Source organism: Haliotis cracherodii, unplaced genomic scaffold, assembly GCF_022045235.1.
Source record: "Haliotis cracherodii isolate W230 unplaced genomic scaffold, xgHalCrac1.p SCAF_8, whole genome shotgun sequence".
NCBI classification, from domain to species: domain Eukaryota; kingdom Metazoa; phylum Mollusca; class Gastropoda; order Lepetellida; family Haliotidae; genus Haliotis; species Haliotis cracherodii.
The window spans coordinates 33,520,377-33,545,622 of NW_027266341.1; the positions used below are offsets into that span (position 1 = coordinate 33,520,377).

General features: G+C 39.3%; 1 protein-coding gene across 7 annotated transcripts in view; it reads right to left on the minus strand.

Moving 5' to 3' along the window:
- Positions 1-8,875: 8,875 nt before the first annotated feature.
- The window catches only part of LOC139450011 (phospholipid-transporting ATPase IA-like), a 125,103-nt gene continuing 108,732 nt past the window's right edge, over positions 8,876-25,246 (minus strand). For 6 of the 7 annotated variants that reach the window (XM_071231626.1, XM_071231627.1, XM_071231632.1 and 3 more), the window contains exons 39-41: positions 22,177-22,197; positions 14,384-14,427; positions 8,876-13,784 (exon numbers count right to left, since the gene is read on the minus strand). In XM_071231626.1, coding sequence (XP_071087727.1) covers positions 13,731-13,784; positions 14,384-14,427; positions 22,177-22,197 — 119 coding nt within the window. In that variant the 3' untranslated portion in view covers positions 8,876-13,730. The remainder of the gene's footprint in view (positions 13,785-14,383; positions 14,428-22,176; positions 22,198-25,246) is intronic. The other variant, XM_071231629.1, reaches the window with a different exon arrangement.

The following is a 25,246-nucleotide window of genomic DNA, read 5'->3' on the forward strand; positions in this document are numbered from 1 at the left end:
AAGCCTCTGGTTGACTTGTCCTGACTGTTGTCAATCATGCTGTCAGCCACTGGTTGACTTGTCCTGACTGTTGTCAATCATGCTGTCAGCCTCTGGTTGACTTGTCCTGACTGTTGTCAATCATGCTGTAAGCCTCTGGTTGACTTGTCCCGACTGTTGTCAATCATGCCGAGGATAAGTGGTCTGGCTGTAAGCCGCTGGTTGACATGTCCAGAGTTGGGAACATCTCTCCAGTTGTCATTTTTGCGCATTTAGCATGTTAAGCCTCCTCCTCCAAAAAGGCTTTGGTATGGTTTCAATTAGTGTGCCTACCCCCCACCTAGTCTGCCGGTCTGTCAGCTGTCTGTTTTCCCATTCCAGAGCAGAACTCCGAAACTGTTACATATTTCTTGTTATCCCCCGGCATATAATGACTTTTGTGTTTTCATGACGACAAATTGGACTTGAGCTGTAAATGTTTCTCGATTTCCAAGGAAACAATTTGGACTTTTATTTCCAGAGCATTTTCATCCAAACCTTGTACATGTGTTAACCAAGGGCTGGAGTGGTGCCTTTTGATATTTAGGAAATTTTCAAAATTTGATTTTTCCCTATTTCCATTGAAACAATTTAGACAGCTGAAACAGAAGTAGGTATTGTTTTGGAGCAGAAAGAAAAAAACTTTTCAACATTTTTTCATCCAAACTTGGTGCACATATTAATCAGGGGCTGAAGTGGTGCCTTTTGCTATTTAGGAATTTAAAAAACAGAAGAAAATTCCTGTTTCCATAGCAACAAGTTTGACTTGGACTCATAGTGGTGTGTTTGTCCGGATCATAAAAGTAATAGGAAATCTTTTATAAACTGTGCACACACAGACCAGGGCCCACTTGCAAAAAGGGATCTTAGCGCTAAGATGATCGTAACTACCATACTTTAACATAGGCTTACAATAGTCGTAGCACTAAGATCGCTTTGTGCAAGTGGGCCCAGGTTGTCATCTGGTGCCTTTTGCTAGTTAGTGATTTTTGAAATGGAAAAGTGATTTCAGATGTATATTTTGTATAACATATAAATCATCAACAGATGGTACTCGATTGTTTCAAAATTGACACACATTATTGTCCTTGACCCAGGTTCCATGTGGCACACATGGAACAGTAGATTTTCAAGGTGAAGGTTATCTGTTCTCAACATCTTGTATGTGCACCATATAAGTCCAAAACTGACCGGCATCGTCTTCCCAAGAAGCAATCCGATCCTGCTTGTGGCCTGAGTGCTCACCCTCTCTGCCGCAGTGCTTGGGCCAACTTTTTGGGGTTCTGTGGTTGGAGCTGAGGTGTTCGCAGTCGTTGATCCAGTGTATCACATAAATGTTTGATTGGGTTTAAATCTGGAGAACGTGGAGGGCCATGGCAGGACCTGGATGTTGTGATTCCTGAAAAAGGCTGTTGTCAGTCTTGCTGTGTGAGGTTGGGTGTTGTCTTGCAAGATACCTTTTGCTTGTTGCATAATGGGAAGGACGTGTGGCCGAAGAATCTAATCCCTGTAACGTTATGCCGTTAATTCCCCAGAACTTGCACCACCTCTTCTCTACCAGTGTAGGAGATGACTGCCCATATCATCACACCAACACTGGCAAATCTGTGCACTTCCTGTATGGAGTTTAGTGCATAACGTTAACCCCTGAAAACACGATGTTGACCACCCGCACACCAAATTATACAACTTGACTCGTCATTAAACCCAGCTTTTCTCCATTGCAATTGTGGCCATACTCTGACCTTGAGACAATTGACGTTGCAGCCAACGATGCAGGTCAATCAAAATGACACTTTGCACTGGTCGTCTAGCATAGATACCTTCAGTGCGTACAGTTCTGTCTGGGCTGATATCCTACGCAATCCTATTACTGCTGTAGTTGTATAGGTGACCGTTGTGATTCTTTCATGAAAGTGACGTCGCCATATGAATCTCCTGTGCTCTAGTAGTGATAGGGGCGGTCGGGTAGCCCAGTGGTTAAAGCGTTAGCTCATTACGCCGAAGACCCAGGTTCGATTCTCGACATGGGTACAATGTGTGAAGCCCATTTCCGGTGTCCCCTGTCGTGATATTGCTGGAATATTGCTAAAAGCGGCATAAAACCATACTCACTCTAGTAGTGATACCTGGTTGACCGGATCTGGAGACGTTCCATGTGTCTGATAACGGTTCCGCAGTCTTGTTATGGGTCTTGAAGCTACGTGGAAAAACCTGGTTACACCTGAAGATGATTCTTCTGTTTGCAGTCAGCTGATGATGTTGCGCTGCTTCCATCAGTTGTGGCTTGTTTTCGCTGTTCACTTGCTGTAAGATTGTGATGGCATACAAATTAAAACCCAAGGTTTTTATTGCCCAACGAGTGATGTTGCACGTGCATGTCATGTTGGTGTGTTTCAGCACCAGGCTCTCACATGGTTGTGTTTTTGCGATTTTAACCTTCTTTTCACCAAATTTATGCAGTACCCCATTGATTCCACATGAATCAATCCCAATCCACGCCGAAATGACCTATTTATTTTTTATATTAATTTTGTATGGATGTTGACAACAATGTCAGATATTAACGAATTTACACATTTTGCTTTTATTTTTGCTGAGTATATTTTCCATTTCCATGGCAACATGTCTGACTTTGACTGTTCATATTGGTGTGTCGCTGACATAGAAATGTAAAATTCTGAATCCCAATTCCATGGTATTGATTTGATAGCTCTGTGACTGCTCTTGCAGAGATGCCAACCATTACAATTTTGGCACAAGAATTACGCTTTTGAGCCTAAAACTATGCTATGACACTTATCCTCTCCAAATTACGATTTTGGAAAAAAATAATCACAAATTATTAACATGTATAAAATATCTGAGAGAGCAAATTGTTAGTGCACTGACCATGTGAAACATTCTACAGGGAGATTATTGAACATACACCGATATTTCTTAGGGACTCGAAACACCACACTGCCTTACTTCAATACAGTATTGTCACATGATCAATTTTATGAATGTGTGGAGCTTTGACCACATGCTTCGACATGAATGCTGTGTTTCCGATGCCATTTTTTATTGCCTCACTAAGATAACTAGAAGTTTGTGGGGCTTGCCCCCACACAACAGCTTGAATTAAATGCTTTCGTAGGTGATTAGAGATATAATTACCAATTCTCAAAATATGTATTTGAAATGTGGCCCCGATGGATGTCAATGAGGGTGGCTTGCCGTTCTGGAACTTCTAGTTTTGAGTACTTTTTCAATGTTGATGTCCATTTTTTGGATGGATAGGTTTAGTCATATTTTATCATACAGACTCAAGCGCAATCTTTTTTTCTGCTTATTTTGATCCTTATCGCCCGCTTTTTAATAAAAGTAGGGCTTGGGTGTGTGGTTATAATACCAGCGTGTACATATGCTTCACGTACATATTGGCGTAATGAAAATGTTGAAGTGCAAACCCGTCATGGCATGGTACTCTTAACGTTACTTGTTCATATGAAATTACGCTTTCTCACCCCACTGAATACCGGTACTCCAAAACTTCAATGAGGGTTGGTGTCTCTGCTCTTGTGTATGGACAGATATATTAGACAAATACTCTAATCAAGTTGGACTTCAGTCAGATGATTTGTTCATTCAAATTTGTGGGGCCGGGGGATTTGTCATCAGAAGACATCTTGTTTATGTTTTCATGACAACAAATTTGATCTTAATGAAAATGAGGGTAGTGCTCGTTTCCGGAGCAGAACTCTAAAACTGTTTGATATTTCTATATGAAACTTGGTAGACAGATCAGTCTAGGAGCCTGAAATGGAGCCTTTTGACGATTTGTGATTTTGAAAAATACTGAACAGGAATATATTTTTCTTCACTGGATGAAGGTATCCAATGGCAATGAACCAAAAGTGGGGTATAAGTAGCCAAACTCCATTTCAGAATTGCACCAGACCGGGGAAGTATGTCATCTCCTGATGACTTTTGTTAATGCCAGCTGTCCAGTAGATTGTTTTTATCAAACCCTGGACCAACGCTCGTGGTCAGGTTGTTTCCTGAAGCTGCTAGGGCAAACTGACCATGAACTAATGAGTGTCCGTCAGTCATTTACTGCTGTCCTAGTTTTGGCATTTCCTTCTTAAATGCAGGGAAAATGGACCTGTATGTAGGATCCCTGCATTTATAATTCACCTGACTGAAAGTCGTGGCCTGTTTGTCTGGCATCTTGTCGTGTCATAAACATCTTCTCTGTAGAAGCCTTAGGACCAATGAAGCTAAAATTCATCCAATGATCACAACCTGATTTGTTCAGTTAGAATAGGTCTTCTGCAACCCATGCTTGCAGTAAAAGGCATCTATGCTTGTCGTAAGAGGTGACTAACGGGATTGGGTGGTCAGGCTCGCTGACTTGGTTTATGCATGTTATCGTATCCCAGTTTCCTAGATCGATGCTGATGATGTAAATCACTGGATTGTATGGTTCAGACCCGATTATTTGCACGCCACCATCACATAGCTGGAATATTGCTGAGTAGAGTGTAAACAACAAAGAACAGGGTTCAAATCTGATTTTCCATATAGCCACCCGGCAATCATATTGAATAACATATTTAGAGCCATTAATTAGTCATTTCTTTCCAAAATGAAATTTGGTTCATGGGCAGTTAGTAGTGGAGCTCAACGTGTTTTTCTTTTTTCATGTTGAATTTTGACATGAATTTGACCTTTGACCACGTTGGAAGCTGAAACCTCTAATGTTAAACATGTAATGGAGTTAGGTATATGTGAAGTTAGCTGTGTACATTCTGTTTTTCATGATATTTAAAATTTTGACCTCTGCAACTTGAAGATTATTGCACTTATATAGCGACATGCATGTACGTGTGTGTGTTTGTGTGGCTGCTTGTACTAGTCCGGACTGATGCCGATTTATAGTGCTAGCTCACTGAGATACCATGCCACAGTTTAACATGAATACCCCACTCAGACACAGTATACTGACTCCGAGCCGACCAGTGCTTGTTTTAGCCCCTTAATGCTGAGCGCCAGACAGGGTAACAAGTACCATCTTTTAACGTCTTTTGGTATGATGAGGCCGGGGATCGAACCCCGGACCTTCCGCTCTCCGGGCGGATGCTCTGCCACTAGATCACAGAGGCGGTCTTTTACATTGTGACCTTGGCTGCCGTAATGGAGCTTTATTATTGCTGACTACAAAGTTCAACAACAAATACATAAATTCTATCAAAATCATTGTCCCCTGCAACCTGTGCTGGGGATTCTGGGTTAGAATATGTCCCCTGCAACCTATGCTGGGGATTCTGGGTTAGAATATGTCCCCTGCAACCTATGCTGGGGATTCTGGGTTAGAATATGTCCCCTGCAACCTATGCTGGGGATTCTGGGTTAGAATATGTCCCCTGCAACCTGTGCCGAGGATTCTGGGTTAGAATATGTCCCCTGCAACCTGTGCCGAGGATTATGGGTTAGAAAATGTCCCCTGCAACCTGTGTTGGGGATTCTTGGTTAGAATATGTCCCCAGCAACCTGTGCTGGGGATTCTGGGTTAGAATATGTCCCCTGCAACCTGTGCTGGGGATTCTAGGTTAGAATATGTCCCCAGCAACCTGTGCCGAGGATTCTGGGTTAGAATATGTCCCCAGCAACCTATGCTTGATGTACAGGTTGACCTCTATGCTCACAACATCAGTCACTGGATTCCCTGGTCCCGACTCGATTATTTACAGGCTGATGTCATAAGTGACTACAACTGAATGGCATGAAGCTGTAACGTTTAAAGTTTTAACAGACAAACTTCAAGGACTCACTGAAATTGTTCTGACAAAAAGACTCGAGATGATCATTCAGTACGACAGACATAGTTTATTGTACATAACAATACAATGGGTAGGCACAGCTCAGAGAAATATATTGCAATTTACAAAGCTTTACACAGGTATATCAGATCAGGATAATAATTACGAAACATTTCTGTACAGAACTCAATACTAAAGCAGACAGTACTGAATGAAATAGAACCTACAGGTACAAGAGACACATTCCTTAAAATTTCTCTTGTAGAACAACATGATATCTAAAAGATTAAGAAAGAAGATCTGTTATTCGTTTACCCAACTACAAAAGACCTGTTCGATTGGATGGTATTTTACATATATCAGTTTCTCATATCAAGTTACCATTAAATAACAGGTTCTATTTAGTTCTTTTCAAGATGTCACATGCTACTGTCGCAATCGTATCTAGATGCGTGTTGATGGCATGCATGAGGGAGAATGTCACTCACTGTAAGTTTTCCATCTCCTCCATGTTAAAGAGAAAGTGGAAATGTCTACTTTTCTACAGTTTGTGTATATTACATGATAGCTTACATTTAGAATTCAGCACCAGGACGTCCACAGCCACACGACAATACCATACTACTCAACTTATGATAAGGATACAGCGTGATGACATTACTGCATGTTACGAGTCAAGACAAGTGAATCAAGAAAAAGAAAAAAAATCTTGTCACAAGTTGAGTAGTATACCTGAAATCACTGTTCCCTGACGCCGCAACAAAGCATTGCGGTTATGTCAGTCGGACAATGTTACATGATTCTTAGGTCCATGTGAGAAAAGCAATTCATTTTCATCGACATGTTTAACTGGTTCATAATTTAATCTCGCTGATTACATACAAAACAAACACCTTAATATCTATCAACCTAAATTTGAAATAATGACATGCTGCTTCCCTTACAACTGTCCTGTATTCATATATCAAATAGACATAACTCGTTCAAACTGTGTTAAATGTTCAAATTAATTCAATTTTATGTGAAGTTGAAATAAATATTTGTGTGACAAGGTGCATAACTTAACAAAAGCACACTAATATAAAAACCTTGCAACTACTGCAAGAGACAAAATTCATATATAGAATACAGTTAAACCAAATGATAAAAGGTTAATAAACAGTACTTAAGAATACTTGTTAATGACCATTAAATATGAATGGCGTTTCACTGCAAGTAGGGTGTTTGTACAGTTTAATGTGACTAAACCTGCAATAACCTGCTGGATTGTGAGTACATCTTCATCGTCGAGGCACATATTTCAGAAGATCCTCTAGTTTAGTGATTCATTATGATGCAAATTCATAGAAAAGGGTGATTTTATGTTCCATTTTATGGTAAAGTTATGTTGACAAAATGCAATGAAAAGAAAATGTGCAGTAACATTTCAAGTCTTGAATGTGAGATAAGATTGATACCAATAACATGAAATAAGTCTTTTTAATTCACTACTGAACATGGATTAGCGTGCTCTTAGCTCCATGTAATGATATTGCAGGATCACCATACGGACCACACGTCCCCAGCTTAGTGAGCTAATGCTAAGCCAATGGACTTGCCCAATGCCGTATAGGCAATTATCCATAAGGAAAGTTAAAACACTCTTTAATACTACTCAACTTTGATAGGGATAATGAAACATGTTATACTGTTATTAAACTCCAAGGACAAATGGCAATATCTACTCATGTTGAACTTAAACTTCAAATAAAGCTGAAAATATGACAGTTCCGTGGCAACACAACATATTATTCCTATGACATTGTCTCTAATCAATCTGTTACGTTCAGTCTCCACTTGAATTAAAATCATGATCCCTATCAAAAGTTGAGTAGCATTATTCATAAAACCCATACATACTGAAATGTTTAACAGACATAATTAATTATTAGGGGTAAGGAGTTATTTACCACTGGCCATTGATCAATTAACCATTTAGTGGGTAAAAAGCCATTTCAGGTAACTTGCCTTTACAGGTGAAGGTGTGAAAATTCCATTTGTCATAAAGACATTTTCGTGAATCACTAGTTACAGGTGTGAAATTAGGAACACAAGTGAAAGTATGGATTCAGTTCGTAACTGGAACAGAATATTTTGGGATATCGCAAGCTGGAAGCCGTCAGCAAATCTAATCAGTAACAAATTAAATAATGCTTCAAGTTATGAAAAGATGATATAAACACATATGGTCTTTCTAGTGTTGCATGAAACTAAAATAATGACGTGGTTACCATGTGTTACCATGACACAGGTCTGTAATATGCATGTCATTCTTTACTTCACTGGGACAGAAGGCTGTGACTAATCAGGAAACAGAATTGAAATCTAGGAGGAACTCTGTTGCAGGTTGACTTCCTGCACAACGAGCTGACCTGGACACAGTAATATAGTGCATACTCTGTCTAACATACAGTTGCTATAGATTGGCATACTGGACATCCATATTCCTGCTACATTATAGCTAACACCCCTAATGTTCAAGGATATGTTCAAGGACATGTTCAAGGATAATATCTTATTCACAAAAGACCAGGGACTTGTTGCACAAAGTGGTCTAAGCCCCAGGGCTGTCATAAGTCTATGTTGAACTATGGAGTTACATTTGCCTTAGTGCTAAGATGGCTTCATGGAACGAGACCCTGATAAATTAATTTCTTTGGTTTACAGACAGACTAAATGTATTGACGGGAACTAGTCTAGTCAGATCTCTTTAGTACGAAAGTCTATACTTTACTAAGAAAGTGTTATTCCAAATATAACATTTGTTAAGTTTCTTCTTGTACATAGTTTTAACTTCAAATCCAAGGCTTGAATAAGGCCAGGCTTTTTATATTTTTAGGATTACAGATTTTTCAGGGTTGGAGGAGGGGGGAAAAAAATAACACAGGTGCATTTTTTTTAATGCAGAATGCCTGTGGCATTCATAAATTCATATGTTTTCTACTAAAAGCTGATGATAACAAATAAAATAAAAATAAAAATAACTGACTACGCTGGGGGGGGGGGGGGGGGGGGGAATGGAAATTTGATTATTATTTTTTAATTTTCTCAAAAATTAGAGTCGGTGGGTCCGTAATCCGAAAAATATAAAACGCCAGGCCTAAAGTGGCCTTATCAACTGACTCCCTATCAGGAAGTTTCCACTGAATTCCTGTCAGTCAAAACTACACCTGTTTCCCTGTACGTTCCCACCAGTCAATCAGGACGCATTTCAATTTTGGCCTAAAACATATCTGACACAATGCTAATTAATATCTAGTTGTTACAATCATCCAATGACTTGTGCCAAAATTGTTACATTAGAAAGTTGAAGGAGGTGGGTCTAGATCGCAAACAATTGTAAGAAACAATGTGCAACAAGTAGTAGGTCATCACATGTCTCACTGACATGTTAATTGTACTTGACCAAACCTTGTAAGAATATGACGACACATTTCTTCAGTATGTGACAATTGATTAAAGCTTGTTTCCCTTTAAGTTTCTAGAATACACTTCCCAATCATGGTCAAGGATGAGACGTTTCCCCTATTCATCAAGTGCCTAACTTTTTGTTTCCTAGCCAGATCAATGATATTACATCATGGTTCTTTAAGAGGCATTATGGAATATCACTGAACCACACGAAAGGGGGCAGTCCAAACATTTCATGTGGAATATAAAACTTAATTCCTTCAGTTTAACTGTTATTAGACTTAAAGGTTTTCATAAAGACAAGAATAATAACAGCTTTGATCATATCTTTAATCTTAAAATGTGCGGGATGTTTTAATCTGAATGTCAGAATGTCAACAATTACACCATTAATTTGACCTCAAACGTTTGAACTGCTCCCCAAGTTTCTTTTCCTGATACTTCAACTGCATTTGAACATTTATTTTACTTTTTACAATCACTTCATGGCAATTGTGTTATTTCTGTACTTTTCCTTCATTACTAGATGTAAAACCCAATGCATTTATTTGACTTCCTGATATCCTTTGCCAGAGTTGAGATGTATTTTTCTAGCATTCCTAATGTATTACACACTAACCAGTTAATCAGTGGCCTTATCAGCTGCTACAGCACAAGCCAACATCACCAGTTTAAAAATGTATGCAGTCCTTTAACAATCTATCAATTCATGTAAAATATCTGTCACAAAGTCAATACCAAGAGCACCATCAAAGTTAAAAGATTACATATTTCAAAGTCCCTGCAGAAGCTATCAGTAATTATTCTGCACATGCATTATTAGTTCTATGTCTAGATCACAATTCATATAAACTGGTCTTTCAAACAAAGATTGACCCTTTTGCATTTCACAGAGCAGAAAAGAAAACTTAAAAGTCTGCTTTGCTAAGCAACTCCTGAATTAAACAGAGTAGAAAACTACAAAAATATGATTATACATGGTGAACCTGACAACTGGTCCATCTCGCACACACAGCTATGCTGACATACGATTAAAACATTCTATGTTACCATAACACCAATTTCTCAATTTAAAAAAAAACTGTCAACGGACCAAAACCCTGATTTTTGACTTGACAGGCAAATGCAGACCAAACTCCCATCCTAAGCTCAAACAATACTTATTACACAATGCAAATACATATACCACTTAAAAGAAGTTAAGGACCACCTGGTCATTTGGGGACCACCATCCCCATGTCTTTGTACATTTTTTTTTCTTGACCCTCCCTGAAATGACAAAATGAAAACACTTATTTTATAATAAAATGTCCGTTTTTCATAACCCTCCCTAAATATGTGCATTGTGTTTAAAGACCCTTCCCTAGAAACAGTCCTATCTTTGGTGACCCTCCCCTGATTACGTCTGAGCTACCATGTCAGGCCCACAATAGGATGGTCCTTAACTTCCTTTGTGTAGTATATATATATATATGTGTGCCTTCTGAACGTTTTTTAAAACAAACTTATATAACATTACCCATAAAATAATCTTTGAGTGTTTGGGGTCATTTCAAGCAATATTTCTATTCTATGACTGCCAGGGAGCCAGGGATATGGTACCCATATAGGAGTCAAACCCTGGATTCAACAAGTGAACACTTTAACCACTGTGCTACCCCACTATCCTCTTAAACATCAATGAACACACCCCTCTAATAACAATATGACGAACCCCTCGGAGATCCTACGATGCACCTCGCTACAAGGACTTTCGACCAATCATATTGCAGCATCCCTGTGTGCGGATGAACCTGGTAGTGTATCACAGCCTGTTAGAGCAAATCAACGTCTGTGAGATGTGATAAATACACACCGTCACAGCTAAATCATAAATAATAAAACAAATTAAGAAATGGTGGTGAGCAAACATCCAATCAAATCTACTGAAAGTGAGCTAACATTGACAATGCTATTAAACAGAATTCATGGTGGACACCAGAGACGGGGTAATTTCAAACAGAGAATACACATCAATTGCCCCTGTCCACAATAGAAGCGCGTGATCTACCACCATGTGAGCAGACAGGAACTACTTATGGACACACAGATCTATAATAAGCCAATTCAAATAAAATTCTTGTTTCTCAAAACCAATGAAAATCATCTTTTGCCTGAATGTTTTTTAAATGTATATGTCAATTAATTTTGTTATAGATAAAAATAGGTTTTGATCCATGAATGCTGAAATATCTCTGTCCAGTGAGCTTACAAAACATTTTATATTTCAATTAACTGTATCTTTCAATTATAATATTGATAATCATACAGTCTGCGTCAAAATGTTCTAAGAACAAATTATCCGTCATCTCTTTAAGCACGTTACTCCTTCGCTATCAAAGGCTGAGCTTACTAGAATCTTTACTAGACCAAATCTCTACTGGACCAAATTTAACTATCCGCATCTTTTTCAGCAAATCTTACTCTTTGGTGGTCAAAAGCTAAGCTTACAAGAATCTTCACTCGACTTGGGCTTCTGACTACAGGCTAAAGTCACAGATTTATCATAAAATTAGAATAACAAACTGACTCACAGGGTTAGAAATTAGCACTAGTCCTATAGTCCTTGCCAAACTACCCAATGGTAAAGGTATCATAAGGACTAGTAGAAAATTGCCATTTTTAAGGGTTTTGCTATATGTTATCATTATAAGGACTAGTGGACGAAAACTGTTAGTTTCTAACGCTGACTCACCCATAAGATAATGAGAAACAAGCAATTTTTCAGCTGGCCTGACATCACAACACCAGAACACACATATCACATACACACACACACACACACAAGTTTCGACTCCAGCAGTGAAAACAGTCACAGGGTGGGGAGATCCATGACACGTCCGACTCCATGAAGAGTCTTGCTGCTTGTGAAGACTACCATCATTAACTTTAATATCATGCCAGACATTTATTTCAAATATTTTCTAACCATAACACTTTTTCTGATCCATCATCACAAACTTTTCTTTATTGCAACTTCTTTAGAAGTGCGATTGATCATATTGATCATGTTTTTATCACAGAGTCACATGCATTGATAACTCGGACAGCTATTTAGCAAATGCACATAACAGATGCCGACTCATCACCCACTATCATCGCTAGTATCATCCCGAATGAAAGTAGAAAGTGCATCCGATATTCAGTGGCAAGGCAGGTATCCTGCTTCCTCAAGTAGCGTGACACTGATCCAGGCAGTGACCTTGACCTTTGGTAAAAGTTGACATATCGTGGGTGTCATGAGTGGATGTCAATATGCTACTGCTGGATGCATGCCTCGTAATTAAGTGATCTATAAGGATAAATGTGCTATCAAGTTCAGTGAAAAATATTTCTAAAATCTAAAAAAGATATTGTGATAAGGAAGTTCAGGAACCTTCATAAACACTAGTGACCTGAAGATCAGTCAAAAGATTCCTAAACGTTGTGATCGTTTGCAATAAGGCAATACAAAAGCCTTTTCAGAACCCTTTCGTGGGACTGCTTTAGGAATAGCAATATCGTAAGAGAGAGTGAGAGAGGTTTTACACAATGTTTAGCAATATTCCACCAAAATGAAAGGAATGGATGTAGGCATTGCACTCTTGTGAGGACTCAAACCCTAGTTGCGTTGTGCCAAGAGGACATTTTCACCACCAGGCTTCTCCCCCACCCGTCAACATTTGTAAGACATGTAGTATAATGCATCATTATACAGAATAATACTGAACGCAGGACACTGAAAATGACGACACAACCACAGTTGACGATAATATGCACAGACATGATTATAACATAGGTAAATGTACAATTTCTCAGTCTACACTATATACATATAACAGATAATCTTTGAAAAAATAAATCTCAGAAAGTTAGAAATTTCCTTTAGGAGTGCAAGCCAGCAAATACATTATGTTTCCTTTCTCTGGTGGGTCAAGGTTAAAGGTCATATATTTGGAGGGGTCAAGGTCAATAGGCAAAAAGGGTAAGAGGTCAAAGACAAACAAGACACTTTAAAGTTTGGGGAAGAAGGAGCAAAATTCAATACTGACAAGAAAATAGTAAATTTGGAAGATTATTTCTATTCTAATTAATGTCAAAAAGATGCTTTCCGATTAAAGTTATATTGACTGACAATGTGAAAAACAAAGCAATTACCCTGGATAATACTAGAATTTGTGGAATAGAGATTTTCTATATGGTTGTAAATACGTTAATTATATGTATTTAACCACTGAACACATATTCAGAGTATTCTGAGCTACTAACTCAAAAACAAAGCAATTCAGTGTAAGAATCCAATTTAAAGTGTGGAGTAGTGGATTGTCTGATGAGCTGATGAGGATGTTCTAGGTAGCGACCATGCTGAACAATGGCACAATAATAGTCATGCTGAGATCCGAGGACAGGAGTTGTCTCCCTTTGCTTGTTGTTGGGCTACTACAATCCTTCCGGCTTCTCTTTCGTGGTGTCGTATGCCCGGATGTATTCGGCCTGAAACAGTCATTACTGATTACAACCAAACCCATCTCAGCTCTATCACAGAATTTCAACTTATGCTTATATTCTATGCTTATAAGTTGTCATTGTTTGGAATATTTGTGATATATATATCTGAATCATAGTGTATATAATAGAGTGCTTTATGATGCCAGAAATCCTACACTATGTTGTGACATTTTACAGACTGTCGTTTCTTTGGCATCTTTCAATCACTGAAAGCTGACAGCTGATTGGCTAAAAAAGACATGCATCCTTCGTTTGATTGGGCGATATCTGTTCAGGGTCTGATGTGACCCCTGGAGGCAGATTTGTCAGCTCTTGATGGTGGGAGGTATTGATTCTGAGGGACAGATTCTGTTTGAGTGAAATCAAATGAGTGAGATGTTTGATCAGTATGTTTGCATCATATCGTTTCAGCTTGATATGAGAGGAGAGTCTGAAGCAATGCAGGTCTTAGACTTTTACGCTTTAAAATCAAAACGATAACAACAGTCTCCTTTTTCAATTCAACTTTGGGTAAATGGATCCTTGAAAAGTGAAAAAAAGGCGACTGCTTCAATCCACAATATAGTCTGTTTGCTTTAACTTACCTGAGGCACAACACCATGCTCTTCCTGTGAGAAGGCATATCCATCTGAAATAGTCAACAAGTTAACAATCCACTGGTCACAAGACTCACCCACACCCCTGTCATTAGTGACGATAATTAAAATAAACTCACAGAAAAAGCAAAAGCAAATATACAACCACTGAAAGGGTTAGTACACAATACTTAAAACATACCTTATAAACTCAAATAGCAACAAGATTATATATATGTGTGTGATAACAAATAACATAAGCCCTATTCATAATTGATTTTTTATCTGAAAAACTCACATCACATATACTACTAAACTTTAGATAGGGATATTCTTTGTGTCCTGATGGGGATAAATCTGACAGGATGTTTGGGGATGTGGGCGTACGAATAGGATGCTATTTGGACTCGAAGTGATCCCCTTTTCGACACTCAGAATATCCCATCAATGTTGAGAAGCATATTTTAGCTGCTTTTCCTAGTTTAGACACACACATTGTAGACCAGCAACTGAGGCGTTCTGTAAGAGGATTTTGTTTACCATTTTATAAGACTGTTACCTGTATTTGTTTGTTTGTTGTCTAACACCGCACTCGGCAATATTTCAGCTACATGACGGCAATCTGTAAATAGTCGAGTCTGGACCAATGATTGATATCATGAGCTTCGATCCACAAAATTGGGATACGATGACATGCATCAACCAAGTCAGAGAACCTGACCACCCAATCCCATTAGTCGCCTCTTACAACAAGAATAGTCGCCTTTTACGGCAAGCATGGGTTGCTGAAGACCTATTCTAACCCGGATCTTCGCGGGTCTTGTTCCCTGGATACAAATGAGTATCCTACATATGTACTAAACAAAAAGAGTTAGGGATCATAAATATTTTTATGAAATTGTCTGCTCAGTCTTCTCTTGAAAAAAATATCACCAAAAATCTTCACGATCCCCAAACCTTTCTTGTTCAGTATATATCAGATAAGAATGCACTGATATTGAGTTTGTTCAAGAGCGTGTCTTGAAGATACAAGCTGTGCATTGTATTTCTTTACAACATATACACCATGTGCTCTAAGCCTTCACAAACACGTGCTATGCCCTTTGTAGGCGAAAAACATATCTATTTTCATCATTTTTATCCTTTCCATGATGAAATATTAGTTCTCAAAACACAGGACCCATTTCCTCGTATCAGCTCCACTTATGAATATTTAGTCATTTATTCATGTTTACAGATTAATATCTTCAGAAGTTCTATATGAAACTAAGGTGTAATTTTATCATTAGCCCAGGGAAAGCTGCATAAATTGCAGCCTTACAGCTTGTTGATGTGGGATGTTTAAAATGATACGTCAGGGAAATCATTACGAAATATACAAATTAGTGAAAAACATAGCGAAAACTAGTCATATAATCCTGGATCGGCTGCTCTCTTGAAAAAACATAATGGTGTATTGAAACCAAATTTTAAATAGATTCACGTTTGGGTTCTTAACATAAATTTCTCGTTTCTAATGCTGCACCTGCCCCTAAAACTGCCCCTGCCCATACGTTTTGAGCCCTGTTTAGAAATGTGTCTTTATGATTTGACACAGGCTTATACCTGCATAACTGACTATCTGTACATGGCATTAAACAGGGATAGCTCCAATGATTTCACATGGACTTGAAACTGTGTGTCTGACCGTCCGAACAGACTATCCGAACTGACTGTTCGAACTGACCATCCGAACTGGCTGACCGTCCGAACTGACTGTCCGAACTGACTGTCCGAACTGACTGTTCAAAATGACCGTTCGAACTGACCGTCCGAACTGACTGTCCGAACATGGGGCTCAACAATCCATCAAACAGAAAATGGTAAACGTGCAGAGCTGGGACCATGTTTGTGAGAAATGGAGCTTATCAAAACATGGCCCAGTTTGTGTTTTATAGCTATGTAAATTGTACACTTGTACAATCTGGGCTATGAGTAGAATTTATATTTTCTTTAAGTAAACACGCTAGTGCAGAATTATGAATTAATTGTGTTTTCATGATAAATTCTCTCCAATGGGCATTGAGAAAATGTCGAGACGAGACCTATAGCTGGTTAGATGTTTAACGCCGCACTCAGCAATATTCCAGCTATATGACGGCGGTTGTAAATAATCAAGTCTGGATCAGACAGATTCCCAGCAGTAAGTGTCCGGGAGTGGGGTACGTGGATTAACCAGGTCCACACTAATGAGGTTTCACTGCATTAGAGCCCATCTCTGATGTCCTCTCACAGGCTTCAACAGTGAGGTCCTAGATTTGACTTAGAGGTAAAAACAGTCCTTTGCCTGTACATTAACAAACATTGACAATAACTCTGCTAACATGTTTATTTAATTCATTATTGTTTTTATTTGTTGGATCTGCTGCCCTATTTTCTTCAAAATTGGAAAAAAAAATAATCCAAATTTAGACCTTTTTTTTATGTCCGCCGACACATCATGCATGCAAAATTATTTTTTGATTACTTAGAGTTTTAAAAAAATCATCTATAAAACTTATGATGCTCAATTTGACATTAATATTTTGCCAATCTTTCAGCTGACCAATTATAGTGAAATTCATTGCATAAGAAATCTAAAGTTATGTCCCTTGTCTTTGTCACACAAACATTGAAGAAGCATCTCTCTTTGTCTTCTTAGAAAAAAATACAAAAAGCCAAACTTCTAGCAGACGATGGTGCTAAATATGGGGAATTCATTATTTTCTTCTTCTTTTCCTCCTCCAACAAGCATGTCATTGATCCCAATTGCGTGGATCAATGCTCATGATATCAATCACTGGATTGTCTGGTCCAGACTTGAGTGAGTGAGTGAGTGAGTTGGGTTTAACGTCGCTTTTAACATTATTCCAGTTATATCGCGGCGTGTCAGCTTAATGTGGGAGGAAAGCCCAAAGTGATGCAGGTATCAGACATTTACCACTTCGGTGAAACCAACGAGCACGGGTATGGTGCTGACAAACCTAGAAACTTGATTATTTACAGACCGCCGTCATATAGCTGGAATATTGCGGAGTTAATTTATTTATTCCCTTTGCATTACCATGTAACATTTTTTTTTATGTAGCCATTCCTTGAAAACCAAACACATTTTGCATTAAAACAAAATATAATCCTGTGCAGGAAAATACTGTTACTGAACCTGGTAGATTTCTAAGATAAAATAAATGTTGTCAGTGCTTCCATATTTAGTGTATTGTAACATTGTAGGACCGCCTCCGTGGTCTAGTGGTAGAGAGTCTGCCTGGAGAGCGGAAGGTCCGGGGTTCAATCCCCGGCCTTGTCAAACCAAAAAATGTTAAATGATGGTACTTGTTATCCTGCCTGGCTCTGGGCAATAAGGGGCTAAAACAAGGACTGGTCAGCACGGACTCAGTATACTGTGTTCAATTATCTTCAACGTGACGTTAAACCCCCTTTGACCTCAACTCACCTCTGACACAACAGTCACTATCTTTGAATCTGATTTCTATCAGTAATGACCCAGTTGGTCCAGGCCTCATGTGACATTAGGATAGTGATAAGAGAGTCAATGAGTGCGTTATTCAGTTATATCACAGCGTGTCAGCTGGGAGGAAAGCCCCAAGTGCTTCAGGCCTTTTGACGTTTACCACTTTGGTGAAACCTACAAACGCACTTATGGTGCTGACAAACCTAGAAAAAGGCAAACATATATTTCCAACCATCCATTAGGGTTTTGGCACATGTAAGGGATGACTGGACCAACTGTGCCCCTGAAGATGTAGAAGTATTTAGTCAACTTACAGCGCCCTCTAGGACCCGATTGAACCACTAATAGTACAAGAGTGAGTGAGTGAGTGACTTGGGTTTAACACCACTTTTAACAGTATTACAGTTATACAGTGTCAGCTTAATGTGCCCTAAGGGATGCAGGACATTTACCACTTCGGTGAAACGAGCACGGGTATGGTGCTTTCAAACTTAGAAACATAATCGGGGCGAACTGGGATTCGAACCCACAATGATAGGTTTCAGGTGCGCCCAAGGGACGCAACTCTGCACAGCAAATCGTGGCGCCTTAGACGACTGGGCCACCCCTGCCCCCTAATAGTACAAGAGGGGCCAAATTGCTCTGATCCTATCATTCACTTATTGCTCTCCAGCTACAGAATCATGATAAACTATAATTCCACTTCTTGCTACAGTGGCAACTCCGTAACCATGGTCATGAGAACTGCAGTCAGGGTTCTAGCTACAGCACTGTCACACACACGCTACTGCAGTGATGAGTGAGTGAGTGTCGTTTTACATATCTTTTAGCAATATTCTACCAATATGACGGTGGGGGGACACCAGAAAGTGGGGAGTTGAACCCAGTCTTTGGTGTGACAAGCAAACGCTAACCACTAGGCTACCCCACCTCCCCTCAATGCAGCGATGACTTGGTATTACACAACTTCCACATGCTAATTTGCATATCACGTGACCAGACATTTCTCTTGTTTGTAAACAAATGAACTTATTCTAAAATCTGAGAGACTGTTCTAATACAAGCCTTTATATATTGTATGACGACATATCTCCATACATCTGTGACTGTATCACAAGTTCTGGATAGGGCTTCGATGACAGCAAGTGGAGCTGTACAACCAGTGCAATCAAAGAATAAATATGCAAATGAAAATAGTTTTTTTTTATGTTTCAGATATTTTCTCAATGAAAGTTAGAAAAATCATCAAAAATGAAACAGTTGAAAAACATATGAAACATGTTGATTGGACAGGGAGAGATGAGACGAATCGTCAACACCTCGCTGCCGTGTGGCAGAGGAGCTAGGTTGCTTGCATGGAACTCTGGGTAGGAGAGTGCAGTCACACTGAGTGCTGGATCCTATGGAGGAGTGTTGCTATAGTAGGGAAGGGGAGACAATCCAGGAACTTCGTCTCAACTCCAGGCATACATCGGGCTAGTTGATGTCAAGCACACATCTTAACTAACAGCTATAACTAACTGAATGTTTCAGACACTGTCATAGTTAATAACTACAGAAGTATTAGTAATTTCAAGCAAATGATGCGAATAACAAAATTATAGGTTAATGGATACTATTTCAGCTTTTGCCAGAACATTATGAAATTTATAACCTTGTTAGCGAGACTGTTAAACACTGTCTTCAAAGCTGATTGTTACATACTGAACCGAGAAAGTAAGGGATTATGAATATTTGGGGGATATATTTATGAAATTGTATATCAGTCTTCACTACAAAATATCCCCCCAAATATTCATGACTCCTACCTTATTTTGTCCAGTATAATAACCCTATCCAAGCAATAAGTCAAAGTGAAGTGCTGGAATAAATCCTTGTCCCATAAGAGTCATGCAGGAGTGTCAGTGGGTACATCTCACAAACCATCCTCGTCTGTCCAGTGCATTATATCTCTGTTCTATTATGATGAACATTTTCGACCCATTCACCACAATACTTTTGTTTCCAAAGTGATGTCACCATCTCTATATTTCTTATCTCATAATTTAGCACCTAATTCCCTTGACACAATAGGATCTCAAATATAGACATCCCATTAATTAGTTTGTTTGTTGTTTAACGCCGCACTCAGCAATATTCAAGCTATAAGACCGCGGTCTGTAAATAATCAAGTCTGGACCAGACAATCCAGTGATTGACATCATGAGGATCGGTCCACCCAATTGGGATACGATGACATGCATCAACCAAGTCAGCGAGTCTGACCACCTGATCCTGTTAGTTGACTCTTAAGACAAGCATAGTTGCCTTTTACAGCAAGCATGGGTTGCTGAAGACCTATTCCATCATGGATCTTCACCGGTCACGTCCCATTAAATTATACTGTTCTTTTGTGATTGAAACAAGCGATTCGATTTTTCCCTCAAATACAACCAGACTTCCCTCCCTAGTCTTAGTAATCAAGAAAACATCTTTTACATATAAAAGTGAGTGAGTGAGTGCCTTTCCAGCAATCTAGCCGCTACTCACAGCGATTCATCTCAAAGTATATTAATTAAATTCTTCTGATTTGACTAAATATATCGAGGTGTCACTTGGACAGGTCACCATTTTGAATGTAGATCTATTCCAAACTCTTGCCCAGAAGAGTCATTTTGATTGGTCATTTCATAGTGAGTATGGTTTTATGCCGCTTTTAGCAATATTCCAGCAATATCACGACGGGGGACACCAGAAATCGGCTTCACACATTATACCCATGTCTGGATTCGAACCTCGGTGTGACGAATGCTTTAACCACTAGGCTACCCGACCACCCTGGTCATTTTATAAAGAAGAGCAATTCTATACTGGTGACCATGGAAACAAAGGTATGCTGGCGACTGGGCCCAAGGGCACATCGTGGACACATGATACACTGGATAATCAACAATGATGACAGGCACTTGTAGCAGAAAATAACAAAACATACGTAAATAAAAAATTTAAAAAACCCACTGCAATATGTCTCTGGTTATGTCTGAGACAAGCTAGAAGTGCCTGTGTGTGCTCTGAGTCATCTTAGCACTAAGACCTATGGTGGCCGTTGTACTATGATGGCATTGATGAGCTGAATGAGATGTTTTAAAGTAAGGTTCACAGCAAACAAATCATTTGTTCTTTTGAAACTCCTTATCCACTGTCCCAAGTAGAGTTTCGGGGAGGTTGCGGAATTTTCCAGATCATGACCATGTTCCTATATTAAGGTACATAATAATAATAAATAATAATAAGTCGCCAGTGAATGCTCATGCCACTACTACCCTGGTCAATGGAACAGTCTGGATTCAATGTACATTCTCAGCTCCCTGGGGAGTATACACCACAGCATATCTTAAACTACTTTGCCAAAAGCTTAAGGATTAATATAAGCCCAAGCAGAACCATCAAGTTTCAAAATTCTATATTTAAAATTTAGTCTTCCATATGAACTACCAAAAATGTTATCAAATCAAGTCTGTGTTCTCCTGTCTCTCTGAAGAACAGATAATAAATATGCTGTGACCTCAATACTGTACTACTCAACATTTGCTAAGGGCCACATCTTTGACAAAAGATGACTATTTTTGTCCTTAGCAAAATGTTGAGTAGTGTTTAGTTCCCATATCTGATTATAGTTAATATGTTGATTGAAGAATAGAAGTATTAATAATTTCATTTCCATCACTTATCAGGACAGCCCAAAAATAAACAAAAATAGTTATAACAAAAAATTGTTTACTTTTGTTGTCAAGCCAGACCACTTGTTTGTATTGTTTTACAGATTGTCTTGACCAATACAAAATGAGTACAATCAAAATGTTTTTTGTGCTGAGTTATATCAAAAAGCACAAATAAGAAACAAAACCATAGAGGCAACAACCAAAGAATTTTGGCTGCCATTTTGAAAAAACCTGTTGACTTAAGGTCTACTTTCTTAAGTTCTTGAAAATAATAGAAAGAAAAAGTTGAAACAAGCTACATTTCAGTTCAAAAATAATCTTGCTCATTTAAAAAAACACATCTTAATCCACAACACAAGAAACAAAATAGGTCTGGCCTAAAAAATTGTAAACCTCCAAATCTCATGGTGAAGAATAAGTTGCCTGAAGAGGTGCACAAAAAACTCATGGCGCAAAAACCTGCCACTAAAATAAAACACTCCTGTCAGCTGTTTGTTGTTAACCATCTCCCACAAGTAGTGCTAATGATATACCAAGTCGTGTTAGTATTTGTTGCCATGGCAACAAGTGAGCAGCAACACTAAAACAATCAGTACTACAACAAAACTTACTTGACATAGTGGGTGATGGCGCTGTTTAAAACAAGCATGCTTATCATCAACATAAAGTGGCCACAAAAATCGCAAGGGGGTTTAAGGTCATTCACACAAATCCTTGATGTGACTTCAAATGCTGAACATTGTACCAGTTATTAAAAACTTTTGTCTGAAGCTTGATATAGACAAGTGACTTGCAGCTATATAGCTACATACACTTACACACAAAACACACACAGCTGCGCACACACAGAGCCACGCACACTCAGTCTCCCTCTCACACACGTGCACACACACACACACAGAGCCATGCACACTCAGTTTCCCTCTCACACACGCGCACACACACACACACACAGAGCCACCCACACTCAGTCTCCCTCTCACACACGCACACACACACACACAGCCACACACACTCAGTCTCCCTCTCACACAAGCGCGCACACACACACAGAGCCACGCACACTCAGTCTCCCTCTCACACACACGCACACACACAGCCATGCACACTCAGTCTCCCTCTCACACACGTGCACACACACACACACACACACAGAGCCACGCACACTCAGTCTCCCTCTCACACACACGCACACACACAGCCACGCACACTCAGTCTCCCTCTCACACACACACACACACACTCACACACACAGAGCCATGCACACTCAGTCTCCCTCTCACACACACACACACACACACACACACACACAGAGCCACGCACACTCAGCCTCCCTCTCACACACACGCACACACACAGCCACGCACACTCAGTCTCCCTCTCACACACACACACACACACAGAGCCATGCACACTCAGTCTCCCTCTCTCTCACACACGCACACACAGAGCCAAGCACACTCAGTCTCCCTCTCTCACACACACGCACACAGAGCCACACACACTCAGTCTCCCTCTCAAACATGCGCACACATACACACACACAGAGCCACGCACACTCAGTCTCCCTCTCACACACACGCACACACACTCAGTCTCCCTCTCACACATGCGCACACACACAGACAGCCACGCACACTCAGTCTCCCTCTCACACACACAGCCACACACACTCAGTCTCCCTCTCACACATGCGCACACACACACAGAGCCACGCACACTCAGTCTCCCTCTCACACACACAGCCACACACACTCAGTCTCCCTCTCACACACAAGCGCGCACACACACCCAGCCACACACACACACCCAGCCACACACACACACACACACACACACACACACACACACACACACACACACACATAACACACAGCCTCATCAACAATACACACACACCAATACCCAACAGCCACAGCGATACACTCAGTCACACACACACACACAGCAACACACCCACAGCTACACACCCACAGCTACACACACATACACAATATGAGGTAAAATATTTTAAGGAGGTCAAAGTTCAGTGACATCTGAAGCACCAAGCAATGTGTGAATGTCAATCAACCCTGTCAATCAAACAACTTCAGAAGACATTTCAACTTTGCATGAGTAAAGTGACAAGGAACATCTCCCAAAATGCAACCTGGAAGCGAACATGAATTGTTAATTTCAGGTGAGAAACTGTAACTCAGGTGATGAGTTTGGTAGTTTTGAACACAAATGTTATACTAGTATAAATAAACATTAATATCAGGTTAATAATTTCACACTATTTGAATTTGTTTGAGGAGTAGCAAAAAATAGAAGAATAAAAATAACAGTAGCTCTTTAATTTTTCTTGCGAAAATATACAATTTTTTCAAATACAATCTTTTCTCCTTTTTGCTCCTTAAAATCAAAATATGCAATTGTTGATAATGTCTTCACCAAAAAACTATACTAATGACTTAAAACACAATTTTGTTCTACAAAATATAAATAGTACTAATTCCAAGAATTCAAATTCATGTAATTACTGAATGAAAAAACCCACATAAAATAAAAACATTGGAAAAATAAGATATCAAATTAATACTGGCAACTTACAATAACATATACCTGTACAGATCTAAAATATTTCATGACAACAGAATTATTTTATCATGCACATATAACAAAAAGATAATTTGTAAAAGAAAAAATAAATAAATTCAAAATGTAAAAGGATTTGACCAGTTACAAGATTGAATAGTGTGTAAAAATATATTTGACAAACAGATTTGCAGGGTTAATTCTATGGTTGGGCCTTGAGCTTTGAGCCCCTAAATTTGAGAAAAGGCCCACATTTTCAATACAATGGGGCATTTTAACATTGTGCTGTATGGGCAAGTGTTGGTGTACCTCTGGAATATTTGAAATTTTCACATAAAGGGCCCATGTCAGAAAATTCCTACAGTGAACCCCGGATTTGTTAATAACCCCTTTATGAACAAGTGATGTTTTATGTTCAAGATGTAAGCATTCTGTTATCTTTCTATTTAAGCCAATGAGATGATAACACAGAGGCCATTGTCCAATCAGAGCTTCCTTGATGAAATCCAGAGGAGACAAAAGTAGAAAGGACTGCTAGTTCTACATCTGTCCAACCAAGTGATGAGGATGTTACAAGGAATCATCAAGATAACCTGGTTACTGATGCTGGTCGACACTGACAATACGTTCATCATAGCACATTATGTTCATTTACCAGTGGCAACATCGGGATCCCTTAATGTAATTATTAAGTGAACCTACTTACATATACATGTATGTCTATTATTTATTTGAGTGAAGTGCAATGGAGAGTAGGAGTAATTGCTTGTTAGATCAGGCCACACAGGGATGTTAGTCATGGCTGGCAGACTCAGTGAGTGAGTGAGTGAGTTAAAGCACTTTGAGCAATATTTCAGTAACCCTGTATGCCAGCTTACTGTGGGAGGAATGTCTGAAGTGATGGGTAAAAACCAACCTGCACATACTTGGTCACTACAGACCAAGGAGCAGTCATGGAAATCTGGGATTGGATCTTATGACCAGAAGATCCTGGCATTGTTAAGGGACACAACTCTGCTCAGTGACTCTGACTTTCAGGGCATTTGTTTCATGGGACTGTGTGTGGGGAGGGAGGCAGGGTGGGAGACAGGGAGGGGGTTGCGT